General features: G+C 45.0%; 2 protein-coding genes across 3 annotated transcripts in view; one reads left to right on the top strand and one right to left on the bottom strand.

Annotated features, from left to right (window-relative positions):
• Cstl1 (cystatin like 1) overlaps window positions 1-10,051 on the top strand; it is a 16,890-nt gene extending 6,839 nt beyond the window's left edge. The window contains exons 1-5 of one of the 2 annotated variants that reach the window (XM_041670982.1): window positions 2,892-2,917; window positions 3,357-3,466; window positions 5,137-5,479; window positions 8,904-9,014; window positions 9,610-10,051. In XM_041670982.1, coding sequence (XP_041526916.1) covers window positions 5,258-5,479; window positions 8,904-9,014; window positions 9,610-9,705 — 429 coding nt within the window. In that variant the 5' untranslated portion in view covers window positions 2,892-2,917; window positions 3,357-3,466; window positions 5,137-5,257 and the 3' untranslated portion in view covers window positions 9,706-10,051. Of the gene's footprint in view, window positions 1-2,891; window positions 2,918-3,356; window positions 3,467-5,136; window positions 5,480-8,903; window positions 9,015-9,609 lie in introns of those variants that run through there. The other variant, XM_041670981.1, reaches the window with a different exon arrangement.
• A 5,502-nt stretch (window positions 10,052-15,553) lies between these two features.
• Window positions 15,554-17,832, bottom strand: Cst11 (cystatin 11). Its single transcript, XM_041670085.1, has 3 exons — window positions 17,605-17,832; window positions 16,777-16,881; window positions 15,554-15,637 (listed from the first exon to the last, which is right to left on the bottom strand). Exons 1-3 carry the CDS (start codon window positions 17,830-17,832, stop codon window positions 15,554-15,556), a joined length of 417 nt encoding a protein of 138 aa, XP_041526019.1.
• Window positions 17,833-19,862: the final 2,030 nt, after the last annotated feature.

Here is a 19,862-nt window from a genome sequence, read left to right as displayed (position 1 = left end):
GTGTGAAACTGTGTGAAATTTCCCAGAGTTTTTTCCAATATGTCGAGTAGGCTATTGTGAGCCACTGTGCTATTTCCTGGTGTTTTGGTGTTTGCTATCCAACTTCCCACTTTCCCACGGTTACTAGTGTGTGTGTGGGGCGGGGGTAGAGGTGTCTACACTTGTGTATGGGTTGTGTTTGCCTGTGCGTGTATGTGTACAAGCAGAGTCCAGCTCATCTTCCTCTACCATTCTTCATCTTAGTCTGTAAACAAAGTCTTTCGCAGAACCTGGAGATTGCTGTTTTACTAACACTGACAGGGTAGAGTCCCTGGAATCTGCCCGTCTCCTCCACCCCACACACATTAGAATTACATGTGTGCGCCATCACCTCCAACTTTCCTTGGGTAATGGGGATCCAACTCAGGTTCTGTGGCTTGTAACCATTCAGCCATCTTTCCAGATCCAGGATTTTTAATTAAAAATACACATGCATAGAGAAGACCACAAGATATTTGCTCCTTTATGTTGGTTTATTTCAGCTAATGTGATGTCCTCTAGTAGTTTTGATGCAGGTGGTAGGATATCATTTTATTAATATTTCTTGTTATTATTATTAATTATGTGCAGTTGTGTGTATCCTCACTGCTATGATGTTCTGTCCAAGTTCACAGGGTCAGGTTACCATGGATTTAACCCTCTGAAATTGTGAAACCAAGCTAATGCTTTGGTATCTTTTTGTTGTTTATGGCTGGTTCCCACAACAAAGTCTAATTAACACATCAGTTCTTCCCCTGATGGGCACCTGTGCTGATTCTGCACACTTGAGCTGGATCAGGCAGAAAATGCTTACAGCTTGTGAACTTGGGCTTGTCCCGATATACTGATTTCACTTTCTTTGGGTTCACCCAGGGATGGGATAGCAGGATCATAGGCTAGATCTACATTTCTGAACCTTCCATGCCGTTCTCCACAATGGCTTGACATTCCAAGGGAATAACAAGTTTCCTTTTCTTCACCTGAAATCCGTTAGTCATTTGTTTTGTTTACCTCTATTTTGGTTTCTGTTATCAAATTTTCTCTACTGCCCTTTCCTTCGCTGCTTCCCAGCCCCTTGTGGCCTCAGTTCTACTGTGTTACACTGAGTTTAGCATTTGGGTGAGATCATGCAGTCTTTGTGTCCTCCTCATGCCAGGGTTATTTAACTTAATACAGTTTCTTCTGAAGATTTTATTTTTTATTTCATTTCATTTATTTATTTCACTTTGTTTTTTGAGACAGGGTTTCTCTGTGTGGTCCTAGCTGTCCTGGAACTTGCTCTGTAGACCAGACTGATCTCTAATTTAGAGAGTAGCCTTCCACTACTGCCAGAGTACTGATTAAAAATGTGCACCACTACACCTGATTGAAATTTTTATTTTTTTTATTTTTATTGCTTTTTTTAATTTATGGGAGGTCATAGGACAATTTGTGTGAATTAGTTCTTCCATCACGTGGGTCCTAGGACTCAAACTCAGATCTTCAGTTTGGCAGTAGGTGCCTTTATCTGCTGAGACCGCTCAGCTGCTCTGCTCTCTGGGGTTTTGTTTATTTGTTTTGTTTTGATTTTTCAAGAAAGGGTTTCTCTGTTTACTAGCTCTGACAGTCACGGAACTCAGTTTGTAGAAGAGGCTGGCCTTGAACTCACAGAGATTTGCCTACTTCTGCCTCCTGAGTGATAGGATTAAAGGCATGCACCACCACTGCCTGGCCTGCTTTCTGAGTTTTGATGCAAGGTGTTCTTTGTGTTTTTTTTGGGGGGGGCGGGGGGCAATTAGGATTGATCCCAGAGCCTCACACAAGCTAGACAAGGGTTGTATTACTGGACTATGCCCTCAACCCTGCTTTCTGAATCTTAAATATTTCCATCACAGAGAAATGAAACTTGAGGTTGTTTAAAATGTTAATCTTGAATCAAAGGGCAACGTCAGAGACTAGCTGACTGATATTAGCCGTTGAGAAGCCAGGATATGGATAGAGGAGACACACAAGAAGGAATAGGGAGGGACTTGGAGATTTCAGGTTCTCTTTGATCTGGGAAGTATGGAGAGAAGGTCAACCGGTCCCCATTCTGCCACGTCTTTGATCTGTCAGGTTTCACCCCGATATTGACTCCCGAGACTTTATTGATACTAGCATAGCTTAGATAAACACATCATTTAGTCGAGTTGACAACCAAGAACAGCCATCACAGAGGTAAATGGCACTTACTCTGATTTTGTCAGGATAAATTATATACACGTATCAAAATATCATGTGAGACCCCAAACATATAATTACATCAATTAAAATTTTTAAAAATAAAAAGGAAAAGGAGGAAACCTATTGTTTCTTTAGATGGAGAAGCCTGCTTAGGAGTTGACAAATTATTTTTAACCTGGAAAACATCTGAATTTTAAAAACTACTTAAGTTTGGCTGAGGAGGACAGGCTGCCACCAGCTCCTCCTCCCTGATATTCTTAGCCAGCTCTTCCCTCTCAGGGAAGCACTGTGTAACTGTGAGAATGCTCTTTCTTGGCCTTGTTACTTCTCAGATTTCTTCGTCTAGAGGAGAAAATGTACTTTGGATCAATGCCAACTTGAGCCATCTGTAGCACCAGCACCTTGTCCCCCTGACATTCTGTGTGCCGGCTGCAGAACTGCTTCTTAGGAGCTGAGTGCATTCTCAGCCAAGGTCAACCACCTTCGTCTGTGGTGTCTGTGGTAGCTCCAGAGGTGAGGGTCCAGGGATGCTTGGGAACTGCTGCTGAGTGCATGGGCGGTGCTGCCCCACAGTCAAGCCTGGGGTACTTGAGCAGGTGGCAGACTTTTGACTGTTTGTTTCAGGGCCATCTTGGAAGGGAGCCTGGCAACCGGTTGGGTCTTAAATAGATTTGCTTCCTGTCTGTGTTATATCCAGGTCAGTATCCTGCCCAGAGCAGGACTATTCAGGAAACAAAAATGCATTTAAAAAAAAAAAAGCTCAGAAAAGAAACCAAATGATACCGGTCCTCTTGTTTGTAAGGAGTTATTTTATCTATTTGCCCTGTGGGAAAAGAAAATCAAGACATGGGATATGTGTGTAGGCTCTTTAAAATAGTGGCACATTGGGACTGTTCTCCAGGTTCTGACACTGTATCAGTGAAAACCAGATGTCCCTTGGTATCCTTGGGGATTGCTTTCAGGGGCTCCTGCAGAAACCAAAAGTCTGTGGATGTCCCAGCCTTCCTACAAAACAGCGTAGTGTTTGCATAAGACCTGCACATGCCCCTTTATACTTTTCATTGCCCCTTCATCTCTTAAAATACCTAATAAAACACAAATCTCGATATAAATATTCTTTAGTCTCTATTTTTCAGGGACATGATTGGTCCAGACCGAATTGCTCTTTAGGAGTTGTCTACTCATACTTGACTGAATTCAGAGACACAGAGCTCACGGGTGACAGATGGCCACTGCTCTGCTAGAGGTAAGACCCGGGCGTTTCCAGGAAACAGTGTGGAGCCCCGAAGCAGTTCCACCTTTACACCCCCCAGTGCAGGCTTCCTTTTCTTATTGAAACAGAACTCAACTGACATCAACGTGAGCCCTGAAGTCCCTTGAGCTACAAAGGCGAAGTATCTGTGCAATTTGTAATTTAAATTTCCCAAGCATCTACAGTACTTGAGCTGTGAAATGTAACCTAGCAAAAGCTCGTGCGTAAAAGCTTTGTTGCCATCTGATAAGCTTTGAGGGCTGCAACCTCAGTGGATTATTCCATGCATGGACTAAGAATTAAATGGCATGGTTGGGAGGTGATGAAAACCATCAGGTGAAGTTTAATTTGAGGAAGTATATTAGGGAGAGAGGATGCCCTAGAAGAAGCTTATTTTATTTTATTTTTGCCTGTGTTCTGGTTGCCACAAGGTATCTAGTCATATTAATGAAAAGCCAGAACATCATCCTATGGGATACTTTGCTGATTGTATGCTAGAATTACAGTTAAGAAAAGTGAAGCTAAGAAGATGAGGCAACTGGCCAAGCAGCAATGGAAAGGATTGTTTTTTCCTCAGTTGCATGCCCTTCTCGGCAGCTCTCCTGCACCTTCCAGAGTCCCCTAACCGAGACAAGGACTCACAAGCCTTCATGTGCAGGTAGGGCTGCCTGGTCAGGGTGTGGTCTTTGCTGTTGCCTAGACTGGAAAAAGCCCAGCATTCTTGGCGTTTGCTAACTGATCTCATCCTGGAGCAAGGGCACTCCACTTCAGGATTCACAGGAGAGGTGGAACACCATGAGCAAAGCCTTTGGACCAGGCTGATGAGCGGTTTAGTGTAGGCCCAAGAAACCTCAGCCAAGGCCAGGCAGAAGCCTGACTAGTTTATTTGTGTGTGGGGCCTACAATGTAAGGGAAGGCAGCAGTGACAGGGAGGGAAGAATGGGAGAAGGGGTAAGTAAAAGCTGCAGGAAACACCCTTGCCTGCAGACTGCTCAGCCCAGGCGGCAGAGCCTATCAGCTGCGGCGATAAAACACAGTATTTTTCTATCTATTTCTTGCTTGTTTTCTCGTGGGAACTGGACTGACAAATCTCAAGCCTAGATGCTTGAGGAATATGAGGAAGTAGCACAACCAATGCAAGTTCCCTGGAGCAAAATATGGGGTTCTATAATGAGCTTCTACATACAGGTCGCCCCAGGCAGGGCTAATTTCTGAGTAAGGCTCTTGGCTGATTTCAGTGGGGAGCTTGGGGTTACCTCACAAAGCTCTGCTGGGTCACAAGAGGATGACAAGTGGCAGTGCATGAACCTGCCAGCACAGTGGGAAACAGATGGGGGAAATCTGCTGCAGTGAGAGGCAGGTGAGGAAGAGGAACGTGACAGAGGGAACGCGGGAGATGCTGGTGGCTTGGTAAGATGCTTGGAGTGTATTACTCCAGGTCCCATGCGGTTGAATCCCACGTCTCAGTCCAAACATGACTTTCTCCATAAACGCTCACCCACTCCCACACACAGTATCCTTTGGCCACTAGAGCAGCTTTGATTGCAGAGCCCCGAACAGGTCTGTTCTTGGGGAGTCGGGTGTGTGGTCCTGGCGAAGCTTTCCATGGGTAGTGTTCTTAACACCATGGAAGAGTGAACTTGGGGTCTTAATCTTTGCTTAAGTGCAGGTGAAGCTGCCTCCCAGGAAAGCCTGTCCGGTGAGACTGCTGCAGAAGAGTGAGGGACAGTTGCCGCACTCCTACCCTGGCATCGGTATAGACACGTACCTGCCAAAGCTACGGAGATGGAGGCCAGAGGCCTGAGGATGCCCTTGCTGCTCTTGCTGGTGGCCGTAGTTGTAATGGCCAAGGTGAATCACATCCAAAGGTGGGGAGGCTTCAAGGAGAAGGCCTCAAGCAAGAAAAACATGAACTCCACGCTCCATTTCTTCATCCAGTCCTACAACAATGCGAGCAACGACACCTACTTGTTTCGAGTTCAGAAGCTAATCCAAAGTCAGATGCAGGTTTGTGCCTTGGTTTCCCAGACAGCAACACAACCCCCATCTTGCCTTTTCAGACATATGGGGATTCTGACTGGGCTCTTTGGATAATAGTACTGATAACTCTCTGGGGGCGTGTCGTATGTGATGGGAACACTTGACGCTTCTGGCCTAAGTAGCTCCCTCTGTCACCACAGTCACATGACCTAAGTAGGCCTAAGGTTCAGAGCCAACCTAACTCACTTGGTCTTGGCCAGAAATTGAGCTGTAGAGGTTCTCCATTGTTCTATGGAGGGGATTGTATTTCATCCCAGACAGCAGGGATGGGGCTGGTTTCGCTTTCTTTACGGCTCTGTCTGGACAAGCCCTAAACACTCTCTGTAACTTTCTTCTGGCAGTATTTCTTTTCAGTGTCCAGCACTGTCAAATCGGCCTGGATTCTCTGCTTGAGACATTTGTAATCACAAGTCTTTGGGGACAGCTGAGGGGAAGTAGCAGGGAACGAGCAAAGAGTTTCAGTCAGATAGTTCCACCACTTTTGAGGCAGAGTCTCTGTATTTAGCCCTGGCTGGCCTGTATCTCTCTACCCTCAGCCTCCTGCCTTAGCCTCCTGAATGTGAGTACTAGGATTACACCTGTGTGTCACCGTCGTTACTTCTCTTTTGTTGTACACACAATTTTACATATGTGGTCCTTGTGAATTGTATCAGTTGAAAGATGATAGAAGAAAAAAATTGTTGGAAAACTTATTGGTCCACCTTTCCCTTAAGGTCAGATAGCAAAATATGTAAATTAGTCAGAAATGATACTGCATCTTAGTTAGATTTGGGGGGAAATGATTCCCTAGGAGGAAAAATTACTAGTCAGAGAGAATGCAAGGCAGATGGAACAGGAGTCAATAGAAAGAGGGGAAGGCATGGGAGTGGGGCGGTTAATATTAGTGTTAAACCCTGTTCCTAAATCCTAGCAGACAGTCCAGGGTCTAATATGCACTGGCTATTATGCACTATGACCACCAGGAGGCGCTGTTCTCATTTGTCTTTTTCACTTGAATCCGTTTCCTTTAGTCTTTAGCTGAGACACTAAGATTTAATGTGTGAAACCAACCTTTTACTATTAACAATTAACTGGTCAAGAATGTCTTTTAAAAATGTTATAAGCAAACTCGATGTTACTTAAAGCGATAACTGGACAGCGTGGGCTTGTGGAGGAGGGGAGGATCATGGACACAGGTTTCTGGACATCTTAATATCCAGATGTGACTTTGAAAGTCTCGGTACCGCAAAGAGAGGATAGTAGACAAGCACGATGGGCTGCTGGGCCTGCTTTTGACTTTTAGTCGCTCCCAGCTGTGGGATCTTGGTTAGGTGTTATCTAGAGTTCTTCGGGATTGCCTCTTCATCTGCAATCTGGGTCAGAACAAGTTTAGCTCAATGCTGCCACCTAGCGGCACTTGTCGAAATAGCTGCTGTCGTGACTTCCTATTCTAAGTGAACAGCAGAGACTACCCGGGAGTAAGAAGTTTAATGTGCACAAATGTTTTCGTTTTCTTTTTCCTACATACAACTTGCTGACAGCCGGTCAGTGCGGCGAGGGCTGTCTCAGTTCTACAACATCCCCGTGCATAAGTAGAATGGCCCCCTGGTGACAGCAGAGGAGCAGCTGCACTCTAGGGAATTGGGCCAGTACTGAGATTGTATTCTCGGTGCAGCCATGGGCAATTGCCCTGCGCCTGGCCTTAGATTTTATATGGGAATCTTTCAACCAGGGCTAAAGTGAATTTTCTGTCTGCATCTCCCCTAGAGAAACTCACACTGTCTCATTTGGCTGAACCACTGGCATTTGGGCAAGAAGCAGGGGGCTCACACCCTACTACACACAGAGTTGTCTAGTCTACACACGCATCCTTGATCCAGACCTGTGACTATAATCGCCAAATTTCCTTGGTGTTTCACTCAAGTGTGAGGCTTCTCTTCCCCAAAAGCCCTCCCAACCTCCTCCTCCTTAGTCTTCAAAGCCTTAGGTTTGATTACGAGAAAGAGAAGACAAAGCCTACATGGGAGCTGGCCCTGGCTTGTGTCTTGTCTGTGGCTTACCTGGATTCATCATCTTGCACAGATTCAGGGCATCATTCAGTGGGTATCATTTCGAGTGGAAAGCTCCTGGAGATAAAGCAAGAACTTCAGCACATGACCTTTCTGCTGTCCTTGACTCTCCCAACATCACAGCTGGTCCACACAGTTGGCAGAAACCTTTAGCAACTTAAATATTTGAATTCTCTTAAGCTATCATTGTGTGGCTTTTCCTGGGGCGACTTGAGCAAGCAGAGGACACCAACATCAGACCAAAGAAATGACTCCAATCAAGCCTAGCTTAGTTTACTAGTGGGTTTGTGGAGGATACTTAAAAACCATGAATGGCTCAAAAGCAGTTATATCCCCCCCAAAAGCCCATCTCAGCAAGAGTGATAACTCAGGATGATGATGGAACCTTGCAAGTTCCTGCAGGTGGCTCAGCTAGCCTAAAAGTCTCTGTAATGACCTTGGGTAGGTGGTCTTACAGCCTTGTTTTATTTGATTCCTGAATCTTCTGAGGCAGCCTCTACTCTCCAAAGGGAATGTTTCAATTGGGAGGAAATAGGAAATAGCTATGTAATAGATTGGTTTTTTTTCCTGCCTTAGTGGAAGTGTGCCTGTTTTGCCCAGACTCCACAAGCAGACTGAATGCTTGTGTGGACCTTGCAAATGAAGAAATGGGGGCTGCTACGCTACTCTCTCAAGGTTTCAGAGCTAATATATGGGGAGCAAAGGTCTGAAATCAATTTGGCTCCCAAGCTCATTTGTAAAGATTTCTATTTTTACATGTATGAGTCTTCTGTCTTCAAGTACATGCATATAAGCACACCACATGTGCTTGCAGAGACCAGAGGAGGGCATTGGATCCCCAGAAACTGGAGTTGCAGGTGGTTGTGAACTGCCATGTGGTTTCTGGGAGCCAAACTCTGGTTGTCTGCAAGAGCAACAGGTGCTTTTAAGCCATCTCTATAATCAATATTTAGATGTGTTGTTAAATTGTCTACTTTCTGATCGTCTGGGATGGAGAGTAAGGAGGGAGAAAATGGCTACCCAAACTGGAAGAAACAGAGCCAGGTAGGTCCTCGTTGCATTATGAGGACCGCGGTGGTCACCAAGCAACCCAGCTTGTCTCTTCATGACCACGGGTGGGAGACAAGAAGTACTATGTGGCTGTCACAGCAAAGTCCAGAGCACAGGGCTGTGGTTGGGACCTTGGTTGCCACTGAGACTTACTCAATGGGAGGGGAAGAAGGAGCTGAGTTTTGGGGGATGGGTTCCGAGAAAAGGGGTCATGCTTAGCCCCTCCCTCCTGGAGAGGGTCAGACACAGGATGCTCAAGAGTGGAAATGAGCGATGCAATTGCTTCTCCACAGCTGAGCACAGGAGTGGAGTATTTAGTCACCGTCAAGATTGGTAGGACCAAATGCAAGAAAAGCGAGGCAAGCAATGCTTCCTGTCCTCTGCAAAGCAGCAAGCTGAAAAAGGTGAGTTGTAGGGATCCTCTGAGAAAACCTCAAGGCCAAAGATGGGGAGTGAACACCTCAAAGTGTGAGAGTCAGGGTCAGCAAATTCCCAGCCTTAAGGCTACCCTTCTTGAAGCATCCCAAGAAGGAAGAAGGCTGTTGGCTTGGGCAGTCTGGCCACCCAAGTAGACACTGCCCTGGATCTAGGTTTCTGCTTCTCCCCATGGAGCCCCAGGGCACAAGTGATGTTTGTTTCTCCCCAGGGCCTTTGCTATTATCTTGCTCCCATTCTCTGGGTCACTGAAGACTGTTCCCATTTCTTCTCAGTTCTCTTGTCCCTCTCTGTGTTGCCTGGCCCCTCATCAGACAGGTGGTAGATATGAGTGCCTCTTTCTGTCCCAGGGCGTAGGTGCAGGGGTGGGGAATGAGGGAGGGTTGGTACCCCTTCCTGGAATCCTAGGTCCTGCTTAGACTGAGGGCTTCAGAGGCCCCTGTCATGGGTGTCAGGGGAGCAGTTCCTTTCTGGGTTCCCCAGGGCCTGAGGAGCTGCAGCCTTCTCTTCCACTTTTGAAAACCATTTTCCCCAAAACTAACTATCTTCTTTCTTCTCCCACAGAGCCTGATTTGCACGTCACTGATATACACCGTGCCCTGGGTGAACTATTACCAGCTCTGGAACAATTCCTGCCAGGATAGCAAAGTGCCCATATAAAGAGCCCTGATGACACTGAGATGCCCGTGTTGTGTACTGGTTTTTATATAACTCTAAGAGGACTCATGTACCTCTCTGTGGTGTACACACACAGACACACACACACACGTACACAAACACACACTCACTCTCTTTCACAACACTGACACTCAACAGCATGCATAGTAACAGCACCTTTATTGACATATATATTTCCCATTCACACTCAATATCTGTCTCTGAGTTTTTATTATTTGTGCTGCATCTGCCATGTCTGAAGTCACAGGCAGTTGTAAACTGCCCAGCAAGAGTCCTGAGAACTGAACTCAGGTTCTCTGCAAGAGTCTGTGTGCTTTTAACTTTTGAAACATCTCTTCTGTTCACTGCTTTGAATTTTTTTTTAAAAAAATCAATTTTCTTTTTCCCACCCCACCTCCCTTGCTTTTTAAATCTACAAACAAAAAAGATCAGGTAAGCAGGAAGCAGGGAGGATAGGTGAATGCAAGTTCTGATCCATTAGGACTCTCAGATGGAATGGTTCTGTATATCCCCACTATAATACTTACAGTAATCTATATGAGTAACAAAATCATATATGCACACACACGCGCGCGTGCACACGCACACAACTGATCCCCACTGGGTGTTCTGTTTTCCTTAATTATGGAAATTTTGCCATTAGAGAAAACCAGGGGAAAGAAACAGGGCACTCCTCTTTGCTACCTTTATAAAATACGATTATCTCCAAAATACATTTCAGCCAAACATGACTGAAAAATCTCAGAGACTGATGGGCGCAAATGTTGCATCTCTGTGTTTCTCTCAAAGGGCAATCACTGTCTGGGGATGTAATAATGCAAATGTGCCAGTAGTGTGGGTGGGATCCCAGTGAATTACCGCCATGGTTTCCACTGAGTTCCTGCTCTAGGCTACATGTGTTTTGATGCCTGCCTGCATCACAAGCTTCGCTTTCAGATTCTGTAACAACTCCAAGAAGGTGTCCTGTTTTCCTTGGCTGAAGAAGAGAAGTTGTAGATTAGTGTGCTCCCAGGTATTTGGAAGGAGAAATCCCATTTGGTCCCCCCCAAATTTTCTAGAGTTTTGATGAGGTGAGAGGAAGCCTAACGTCATATCTAACCTTGAGTTGGGGAGCCTTGACAAGACTTTTGTTCATACAAGATCACACTTCACATTTGTAGGTCTGCTGCTTGTGTTCTGCAGACTTACCCTTTGAAGTATGCCAGCCCATTTTTCCATGTGCACGCTGTAGCTTGCTCTGATGTAGAGCTCAGAGGCGCCATGAAAATCACAGTGCTTGGAGCCACCTTTGGCGAATCTTAACTGGATATATATCTCAACTCTATCAACTGCCTCACCCTTGGGTGTGTGGGTGTGTACATATATTTTACACTTTACAATGGCAGAGGGGTCTACTAATGGTATTAAACCCTAGACTTTTGTTGAATTCCTTTGTCAATTTTAATTTTTTTATTTGTGTCTGTGAATCTCTGTGCTAAGTTTGCATGCCAAAGCCCATGGAGGCTAGGAGAGGGTGTCAGGCTCCCTGGAGATGAAGGTTGTGATGGCTGTAAGCCAGGAATTGAACTCTGGTCCTCTGGAAGAGCAACAAGTTCTCTGAACCACCAAGTCATTTCTCCAGTCTTTTTACTGGAGTCTTGTCATGAGATCTCTCTCTTCCTATCTGATGTGAATGAGCACACGTGAAGTACTGATAGTTCTCCTGAGACTATAAGGGAAGAATTGTGTGGAAGGAGCCTGGGGACACTGAGGTCCCGAGGTGAAGTTTTGGAATGTCCCCACTGTTAATGTGCTGCCATGGAAGGTGCTCCCAAACTCCTGTGGAAGACATAAATTTACATCACAAAGAAGAGATGGGACCCACTGGGACTTGTAGGAGGTTACTGGGTCTCTCTGTCCACATAACTGGATAAACTCACTGGTCTAATAAATGCATCAATGTGTTAGTGACTTATTGAGCCATCTTGAATGCCAGTCAGTTATGAAAGTCAGTTTAGATAGGTTTCTACCACTCCCTGCCTCACTCACCCTGTGATGTTCTGTTATCTCCGGTCTCTGCCAAAAAAGAAGGCTACCACTAGATGGTGCTCTTTAACCGTAGACCAGAACTATGAGTCCAACTAGTTTCCTTTATAATTTACCAGTTTATTTTATAACATACAGAGTCCAGTTGTGTTTCTGTTGTCATACACTCATGGATGTGATGACAATCTTTGGAATGTGGTGATCCCACCAAGGGTGGTACTCTTCAGGAGAACAGGAAGTTGAGCAGGTTTGGGGTGGACCTGGGTGGAGTTAGGGGGAGGAATGAGAGGTGAATATGAGCAAAATAATTGGAGGCATTTATATAATTCCCAGTTGTGGTGGTGTGTGCCAGTAGGATTTGCTGATGGAGGTGAAGGTAGGAGGATCAAATGTGCGAGGCCAGCCTGGGCTACACCTTTAGCCTGGTCAGTGGTTGCACACCTTTAATCCCAGCACTGGGGAAACAGAGGCAGATGGGTCTCTATTAGTTTGAGGACAGCCTGGTCTATAGAGCAAGGTAAAGCTACACAGAGAAACCCTGTCTCAAAAAGCAAAACAAATCAAAGAAAATCCCAGAGGATTAATAAAAATATATTTAAAACCTACACTTAAATTGGTTTCTAGCCATAAATAAAGGACATTGAGCCTATAATTTGTGATCCTAGAGAAGCTAAATAAGAAGGTGAACCCAAAGAAAAACATATAGTCATCCTCCTGGATATTAACCTTCATCAGGCGATGAAAGGAGACAGAGACAGAGTCCCACATTGGAGCACCGGACTGAAATCCCAAGGTCCAAATCAGGAGCAGAAGGAGAGAGAGCACGAGCAAGGAACTCAGGGCCATGAGGGGTGCACCCACACACTGAGACAATGGGGATGTTCTATCGGAAACTCACCAAGGCCAGCTGGCCTGGGTCTGAAAAAGCATGGGATAAAACCGGACTCGCTGAACATAGCGGACAATGAGGACTACTGAGAACTCAAGAACAATGGCACTGGGTTTTGATCCTACTGCACGTACTGGCTTTGTGGGAGCCTAGGCAGTTTGGATGTTCACCTTACTAGACCTGGATGGAGGTGGGTGGTCCTTGGACTTCTCACAGGGCAGGGAACCCTGATTGCTCTTCGGGCTGATGACGGAGGGGGACTTGATCGGGGGAGGGGGAGGGAAATGGGAGGCGGTGGCGGGGAGGAGGCAGAAATCTTTAATAAATAAATAATAAAAGAATTAAATAAAAAAAACTACACTTAAATCCTGTGTAAATGGAAAAGACCTTGGTCAGAGTAGGCATCCTGGGATTATAGTGATACTGTTTGTTTGTTTTTGTCATTTCTAATAAAGAGAGAGCAAATTGAAGTAGAAACTCTAACAACTCTTCAGATGTCTCTCCCTTTCAGAATGCAGTGGCTAACAACGGTAACTTCATCTCTTGATTCCTTCTGCAAATGATACAACCTTCGGCCTTTTTATTGTCTAACTTGCTAAATAAGGAGCCTAATACATGTTTTAAATGATACCTGTAAAGGTGAAATTAAATTTTATATTAATTGTTTAGCATTTTTGTTACTTATGTATAATGAGCATAGGAAAAATTGTATCCAGTGTCATGATTAATTCCACAATTTTATTCATCGATTTCCATGTAAGTAAGATATTTTATTATTTGTGTGTGTGTGTGGGGGAGGGTTGTGTGGGTGTATGTGCAGGTACCCCTGAAGTCAGAGATCTTGAGTATTTCAGGGGCTGGAATTACAGGTGGTTGTGTGTTGCCTGACATGGGTCCTGGGAACAGAATTTAGGTCCTCTGCAAGAAAGAATGCACCCTTAACCTTTGAGCCATTTCTTCAACTCCAGCGTGAGATATTTTGAACAATACAAGCACATTTTGGCAAGTTATTTAAAACCTGACCCTGAATGAAGTAATGTATGCATTCATGTTTTTTTTTTAATTTGTTTTTCAGAATACCAGTGAACATCTTCCAACTTAATCTAAAGTTGAAGGAATTTTGCAAAGAACAGCTATATACCCACCACCTACTACACTATGAAATTTATACATTTGTATTGGTATAATGCATCTCTGTCCTCATTCTTGTATTTACCTCACAGTCTCATTTTTCATATGTACTTCAAATTTAGTTGAAGTCATTGTATATTTCACTTCTAAACAAGTCTGATTGTAGATTAAAGAGATATAATTTGTTTGTTTTTTCCTTTTGAGCTAAATTTCTTTTCTTTCTCTCCTTTTCTTTTTTAAAAATAATCGTTTTTTATTTTACATACTGACCCTAGTTTCCCTTCCCTCTTCTCCTGCTACTCCCCTACCTTCTCATCATCCTATGTCCCACCTACTCCTCAGAGAGTTAACACAGTTAACCAAGACCCTCCCCTGTATCTAGACTGAGCAAGGTATCCCTCCATAGGGAATGGACACCAAAAAGACAGTTCATGAACTAGGGATAGATCCTGATCCCACTACTATTGGCCCCACAAACTTCCCAAGCCACACAACTGTCACCCACATTGAGAGGGCCAAGTCTGGTCCTATGCAGATTCCCCAACTTTCAGTCCAGAGACAGTGAGCTCCCACTGTCAGCTGTTCCTCTGGGTTTCCCTATCGTAGTCTTGACCCCTTTTCTCATATTATTGCTCCTCCCTCTCTTCAACTGGTTCTTAATGTACAATTAGACTATTATTAAAAATCATTTACCTCATTTGTAGTATCGTGTTATCAATGATAGGAAACAGAACAAGACAGAAAGCACAGCTCCTGTGACACAGTGTGTCTGGCTTTTCCCTGACTGCACTCCTTTCTCTTCTAGTGGATTTCATCTCTTTGCTTGATATGGGGAGAATAAAGTGGCATTATAGACTTTGCCCCTTTTCCCGCAGGGCAACTATTTTTCTTTCTCTCAAAGATAAGACCTCCAGAATCCAATGCATTCTTCTCTGATCCTGGCTGCAGGTGTAATGTGGGGGGAGCCTAGATCTGAGTTTAGTAATTTCCTTACAGAAACAGAGGTCATCTCTCAACTCTGGACTAGGAGTAAGGTCCTTGTCTTTTTTAGTTTGTGTTTTCCCTCCTGTTTCATACTTTAGGCGAGGGGAGAGGAGCTATTTGTCAGGCTCCTCAGGGATTCCATAGTGAGAGTCACCTGTTACTATCTCTGCTGTGCAGTTACCCACTGTAAACATCTCTCTGTCTCCTTATTGTCCGTCTCCCGATCTCTCCATGTAGTCTTAAAACCTAGAGTATTTGGTCTGGGGTGTTGCTCAGTTTGTAGAATGTTGGTTTAATCTACCTGAAGTTTTGTGTTTGATACCCCACCCCCGTGCACTGCATAAAACTGCGTGTGGCGGTACATGACTGTTATCCTAGCACTTGGGAGGGGGAGGAAGGAAGATCACAAGTTCAAAGTCATCCTTGGTTACATGATGAGTTCCAGGTGGCTACACAGTGAGTTCTAGGTCAGCCTGAAACTACCTGAGACCTGATCTCAAAAACAAAAACAAAACAAACAAAAAAGTCCTACTTGCCATGAAGCTAGGGACCAAGTTCTGCTATCATGTGGGTGTAAGCAATAGGTTCACAAATCACAAACTATCTGTGTTTCCTACTGGAACCCCTAGTGGCCCTCCACCTTTTGTTATTACACCTGAAGAATTTATGGGAAAGAAATGGAATCACAACATGAAGAGCATGGTGAGAACAGGCTACCATCTTTATTGTGTGAGCGGAGGGTTACTGTTGATTGCAGGGTGACCCCAAAGCTTGGTGGACACAGCTTGTGCTCCAAGACACTCAGGCACTGGTGCAGTTTTTTCTGAGAATTTTGTATCTTTCAAGCCAGGGCATGGTATACACTGAGAAGTAGCACCGGATTTGCTAAAACAAAAGACCAAAACGCATATTTTAAAAGATGAACAAGAGCCGGGCACGGCGGTACTCTGCAATGCAGTAATTGGGAATCTGAGGTGGGATGTGCACAGTGAGCCCAAGTGGAGTACGTAGTCAGAGTCTCTATAAGAAACACGATAAAGGGGCTCAAATGCACGGTGAGATGAAAGAGAATATCAGACACCCCCCTTTTTCTCTCCCTTCTTCCCTTCTCCTCCATAGTTTTCTTCCTCCCCCTGCCTCCATTCTTTCCCTTTCTTCTTTCCTTTTGTCTGTTTACCTACCCACCCGCCCATTCACAATCTATACTTCTAACTCCGTTCATCCACACATTTATCCTTCTATTCTTTCACCTATTCTTCCTACTGTCTACCTATCTCTCCTTTCACTTATGCAGACCACTGAATTTTATGTTCTAATATAAAGAGGGAGCCTAGAAAAGAACACATTTGTGTGTTGAGAGCCTCCACGTCATTATTACCAGGTTTACCATATATAGCTTATGAACTGAACAAGAACATGTTGTAAGCAAAAGATGAAGCTATTAATGATTACTTTAAAAATTTAGACATCAACCAGGATGATGCCATCCTTGCTCAAATTACTTTGAGGAAAGTTAAGAGATGGTTATAGGGCTGTTAGGACTCACAGCCTAAAGGTGTGTGTTAGACACACCCTGACTGTGCTGGATCAGAATGAAGTCTGCAGGGGACTGAGGTGCCTTTGGGGCTTAAGGTCACTCAGCAGGTTACCCGCACAGGCTTGTTTTCCTTAGTCTACCCGTGTGCCAGTCAAATTATTTTCAAATGCATTTCTCACTTCCTGCTAAAATACAGCTAAGAGTTAACTGCTTCCCTTGGCCTAGGGTGTCCTTCTGTAGTTCAGTCTCCCAACTGTGCCATTTGGATCCTATCTTCCTTCTTGTGATTTTTTTTTTTTAGCACCAACAAGCAATGGTTCAGCTTTTTCTGACTCTAGTTCCCTCTTTGAAAGAGGAGATACTACCCATGAGATTTTTTTTTTTCCACGCAATCTTGGGTGAATCCCAAGTAAGTCTGCCCTCACTTATGCTAAAACCAAGAAAAACTCATGGAAAATCACTTTGTGAGAATGAGCTTGTCTAGCACCTTGTAAAGTTCCCCTTCTTGGACATCACAGGTACTCTTCTCTGTCTTGAAGCAGGAGGTCCTTCGCATTTCCACTGTGATGTGTACCTCCATGTGGTCTGTTACCTGTGGGTTGTGAGGGAAAAAGAAATGGAGAATGACCCCTTCTCCCCACTGTGGCTTCATGCCCAGTGCTCAATATACCATGTTCAATGGCAAGGGCACAGCCTTGCATAGTTGTGGGATCCTTGCTCTCCTTCCTGCCTAACTCCAGGCCTCTTTTAATCACTCACTGAAACAGCACCATGACTACCAGAAAACTTTGAGAAGCCACCAAGATTACCAGAAATAATCTTTCTCTATGGGTTCAGACATCCCTTGGACATCATCGAAAAGGCTAATAGTTCCAGGAAGGACCATGTGCACATTTTCTGTGAGTGGCCAGATAATAACCAGGTTCATCTCTGTAGGCTACCTGTCCTGTGTTGTAAGTTTTCAGACTGACTATGGCATCTTGGCGGTCCCAGATGGACATAGCACGGACGGCTCTAATATCACTACTTTAAGAGGCACACAACTGGGGCACTTTGGCCTGGCTGTGTAATTTGTTGGTTAGCATCAAAAGGACAGATTCGTTCGTTCTAGCTTATGTGCATTTCCCCTAAAACAGCCACTTCCAGTTGGGAATGGTAGGTTACACCTGCAATTATAGTACTGGGGAGGCTGGAGCAGTAAGGCTGCAAGGTTGAAGCTAACCTAGTCTGTACAGTAAGAGTCTACCAAAACAAGCACCTGGGATTTTCCTGGGTCCCTCTGTGGAGGAGAGGCAGGGAAGCCACACACACTCACCTGAGACTCAATATCCAAGACGCGGATGATCCTGAAGTTGTACAAGTCATCGCTTTTCTTGTTGTATTCCTCCGTGACATACTTCAGTGTGCTCTGCGCAGAAGAATCCAGCGTACTCATTTTGAGGACGCTTATATATGTCTTCCTCTTTTGTTGGTAGCTGAAGGCCACCAGGGCCACCAGAATGGCCAACAGGAGCTGTGGCGCCTTCCAAGGTCTGGCCATCATCCTTCAGCTGGAGAAGATTGGGAAGAGCTGCCCCCTTCGTCTGTTAGGTCATGCTGACCATGGCTGTCCTGAGTTGGCTTAAGGGAAGCATGCAGCGACACCCACGGGTCTCCTTTCTTTCTCCTCCCATCTGCCTACTCTAGGGACACTTTGCAATGACTGGCAAGCACACTCCTATTCTCATTCATTTTGCATAGTTTCTCTCTCTCTCTCTCTCTCTCTTTCTCTCTCTCTCTCTCTCTCTCTCTCTCTCTCTCTCTCTCACACACACACACACACACACACACACACACACTCACTCACACTTTTACTTTTTGCTGGCTTCTCAAGCAACACACACTTCTGGGGACTGTTACTCCCTCAGTGGAAGCTAAGCCAGAGGCCTCTTTCTACTGAGCTTAAATCACGAGGGGCCACAGAACACTTCAGGGAAAGGGAATGGAGGAGACATGAGGGGTACTGGATCTCAGGAAGTATAATATAATCAGCAGGATGATGGAAAGGAGAAGCTTAGGAGGAGGGGCTGGGCTTTGAGGAAGCCCTGCCTGTCCTTGACCTGGCTCTTGAAGACTAGTTCCAGGCAGGAGACTAGGAGAGAGACAGAGAGAGAGAGAGAGAGAGAGAGAGAGAGAGAGAGAGAGAGAGGGAGGGAGGGAGAGAGAGAGAGAGAGAGAGAGAGAGAGAGAGAAGCAAGGACCTGGAGAGCCTCGCTTTGGAAAGCTAGTGACACCGGAGTGTGGCTGACTCCATGTTTCAGAGAGGTGGCTAGGGAGTTGAAGGAGGGGATGCCAAGACTTTCCTGCCTCCCAAGTCGGGTTTCAGCAAGATAAGACCCCACAGGAGCTCCAGTTTGGTATCAAATGGCAAGGTCAAAGGCACAGAGGCTGGCAGGATGCAGCCATCTGTGTGATGTCAGCTCACGAGATGTTTCAGTAAGCCTGTAAGGCCACAGTGGTTCTCAACCTGTGGGTTGTGATCCCCTTGGCAAACCTCTCTCTCCAAAAATACTTACATTGCAATTCGTATCAGTAGCAACACTACAGTTATAAGGTAGCAACAAAAATAATTTTGCAGTTAGGGGTCACCACAACGTTATGAACTGTATTAAAAAGTTGCAGCATTAGGAAGGTTGAGAGCCACTGCCGTAGGGTGTTGTTTAGAAGCATACAATCCCAGGACAGGTAGTGAAAGTTCCTAGGGCAGAGGTGTGAGTGCACATACCTGCTCTCATACTGACATGTACATGCATGCAAACGTATGTATCCACACTCACACTGATAGATGCATCTACACACAGACACATGCATCTCCATTCCTACCCTAAGTGCATATTCCCATTGACCATTGTGTAGCTGTTTCCTCTGAATTGGAGCATCCTCCTCTTAATGGGGAAGGCTCATTGAGACTAAGGAAGTAGCAAAAATCTTTGAAGTCTGAAAAAGTTCTCAAAGTACCTCCCTCTCGAAGTTATATAAACAATAACTCCTGGGGAGAAGAGCCTCCCCAGCCTAGCTGTCTGCAAGTTGTTCAAGCAGCTCAAGGAGTCGTTGCCCATGCTGGAGTGGGATTTTTCAGGGATAGAGTTCCCTTTAAGTCATCCACACTTCCATGAGTAACCCCTCACCCATACTCCTGAACATTGAAGCATGATTAATAAAAACTCAGAGACAGATATTGGGGTTCAACCTGAAGATCAGAAAAGCAAAGCAGCCAGTCACTGGCTCTTACCTCGACCTCAGTCCCAAAATGGTGATACTGCTTCCAGGAAACCTCAGAATGAGATTGTGTCTGAGAGTTGTCTCCTCTCTAGCTCTGGGATTAAGGGTGTGCACCAATACCACCTGGCTTCTATGGCAAACTAGTGTGGCTCCTGGGATTAAAGGTGTGTGTCATTGCTGCCTGGTCTGTAAGACTAGCCAGTGTGACTATTTTACTCTCTGATCCTCAGGCAAACTTTATTTATTAAAATACAAACAAAATGCCGCTACAGAAGATTAACACCAATGCAGTTCACAAAACTAGGAGCAGAA

This window comes from Microtus oregoni, unplaced genomic scaffold (genome assembly GCF_018167655.1).
Source record: "Microtus oregoni isolate MIOR12 unplaced genomic scaffold, Mior012 000020F_ref0000438, whole genome shotgun sequence".
Lineage (NCBI taxonomy): Eukaryota > Metazoa > Chordata > Mammalia > Rodentia > Cricetidae > Microtus > Microtus oregoni.
Note: the sequence above shows the minus strand (reverse complement) of the source record. Positions and strands in the feature narration are given on the sequence as shown.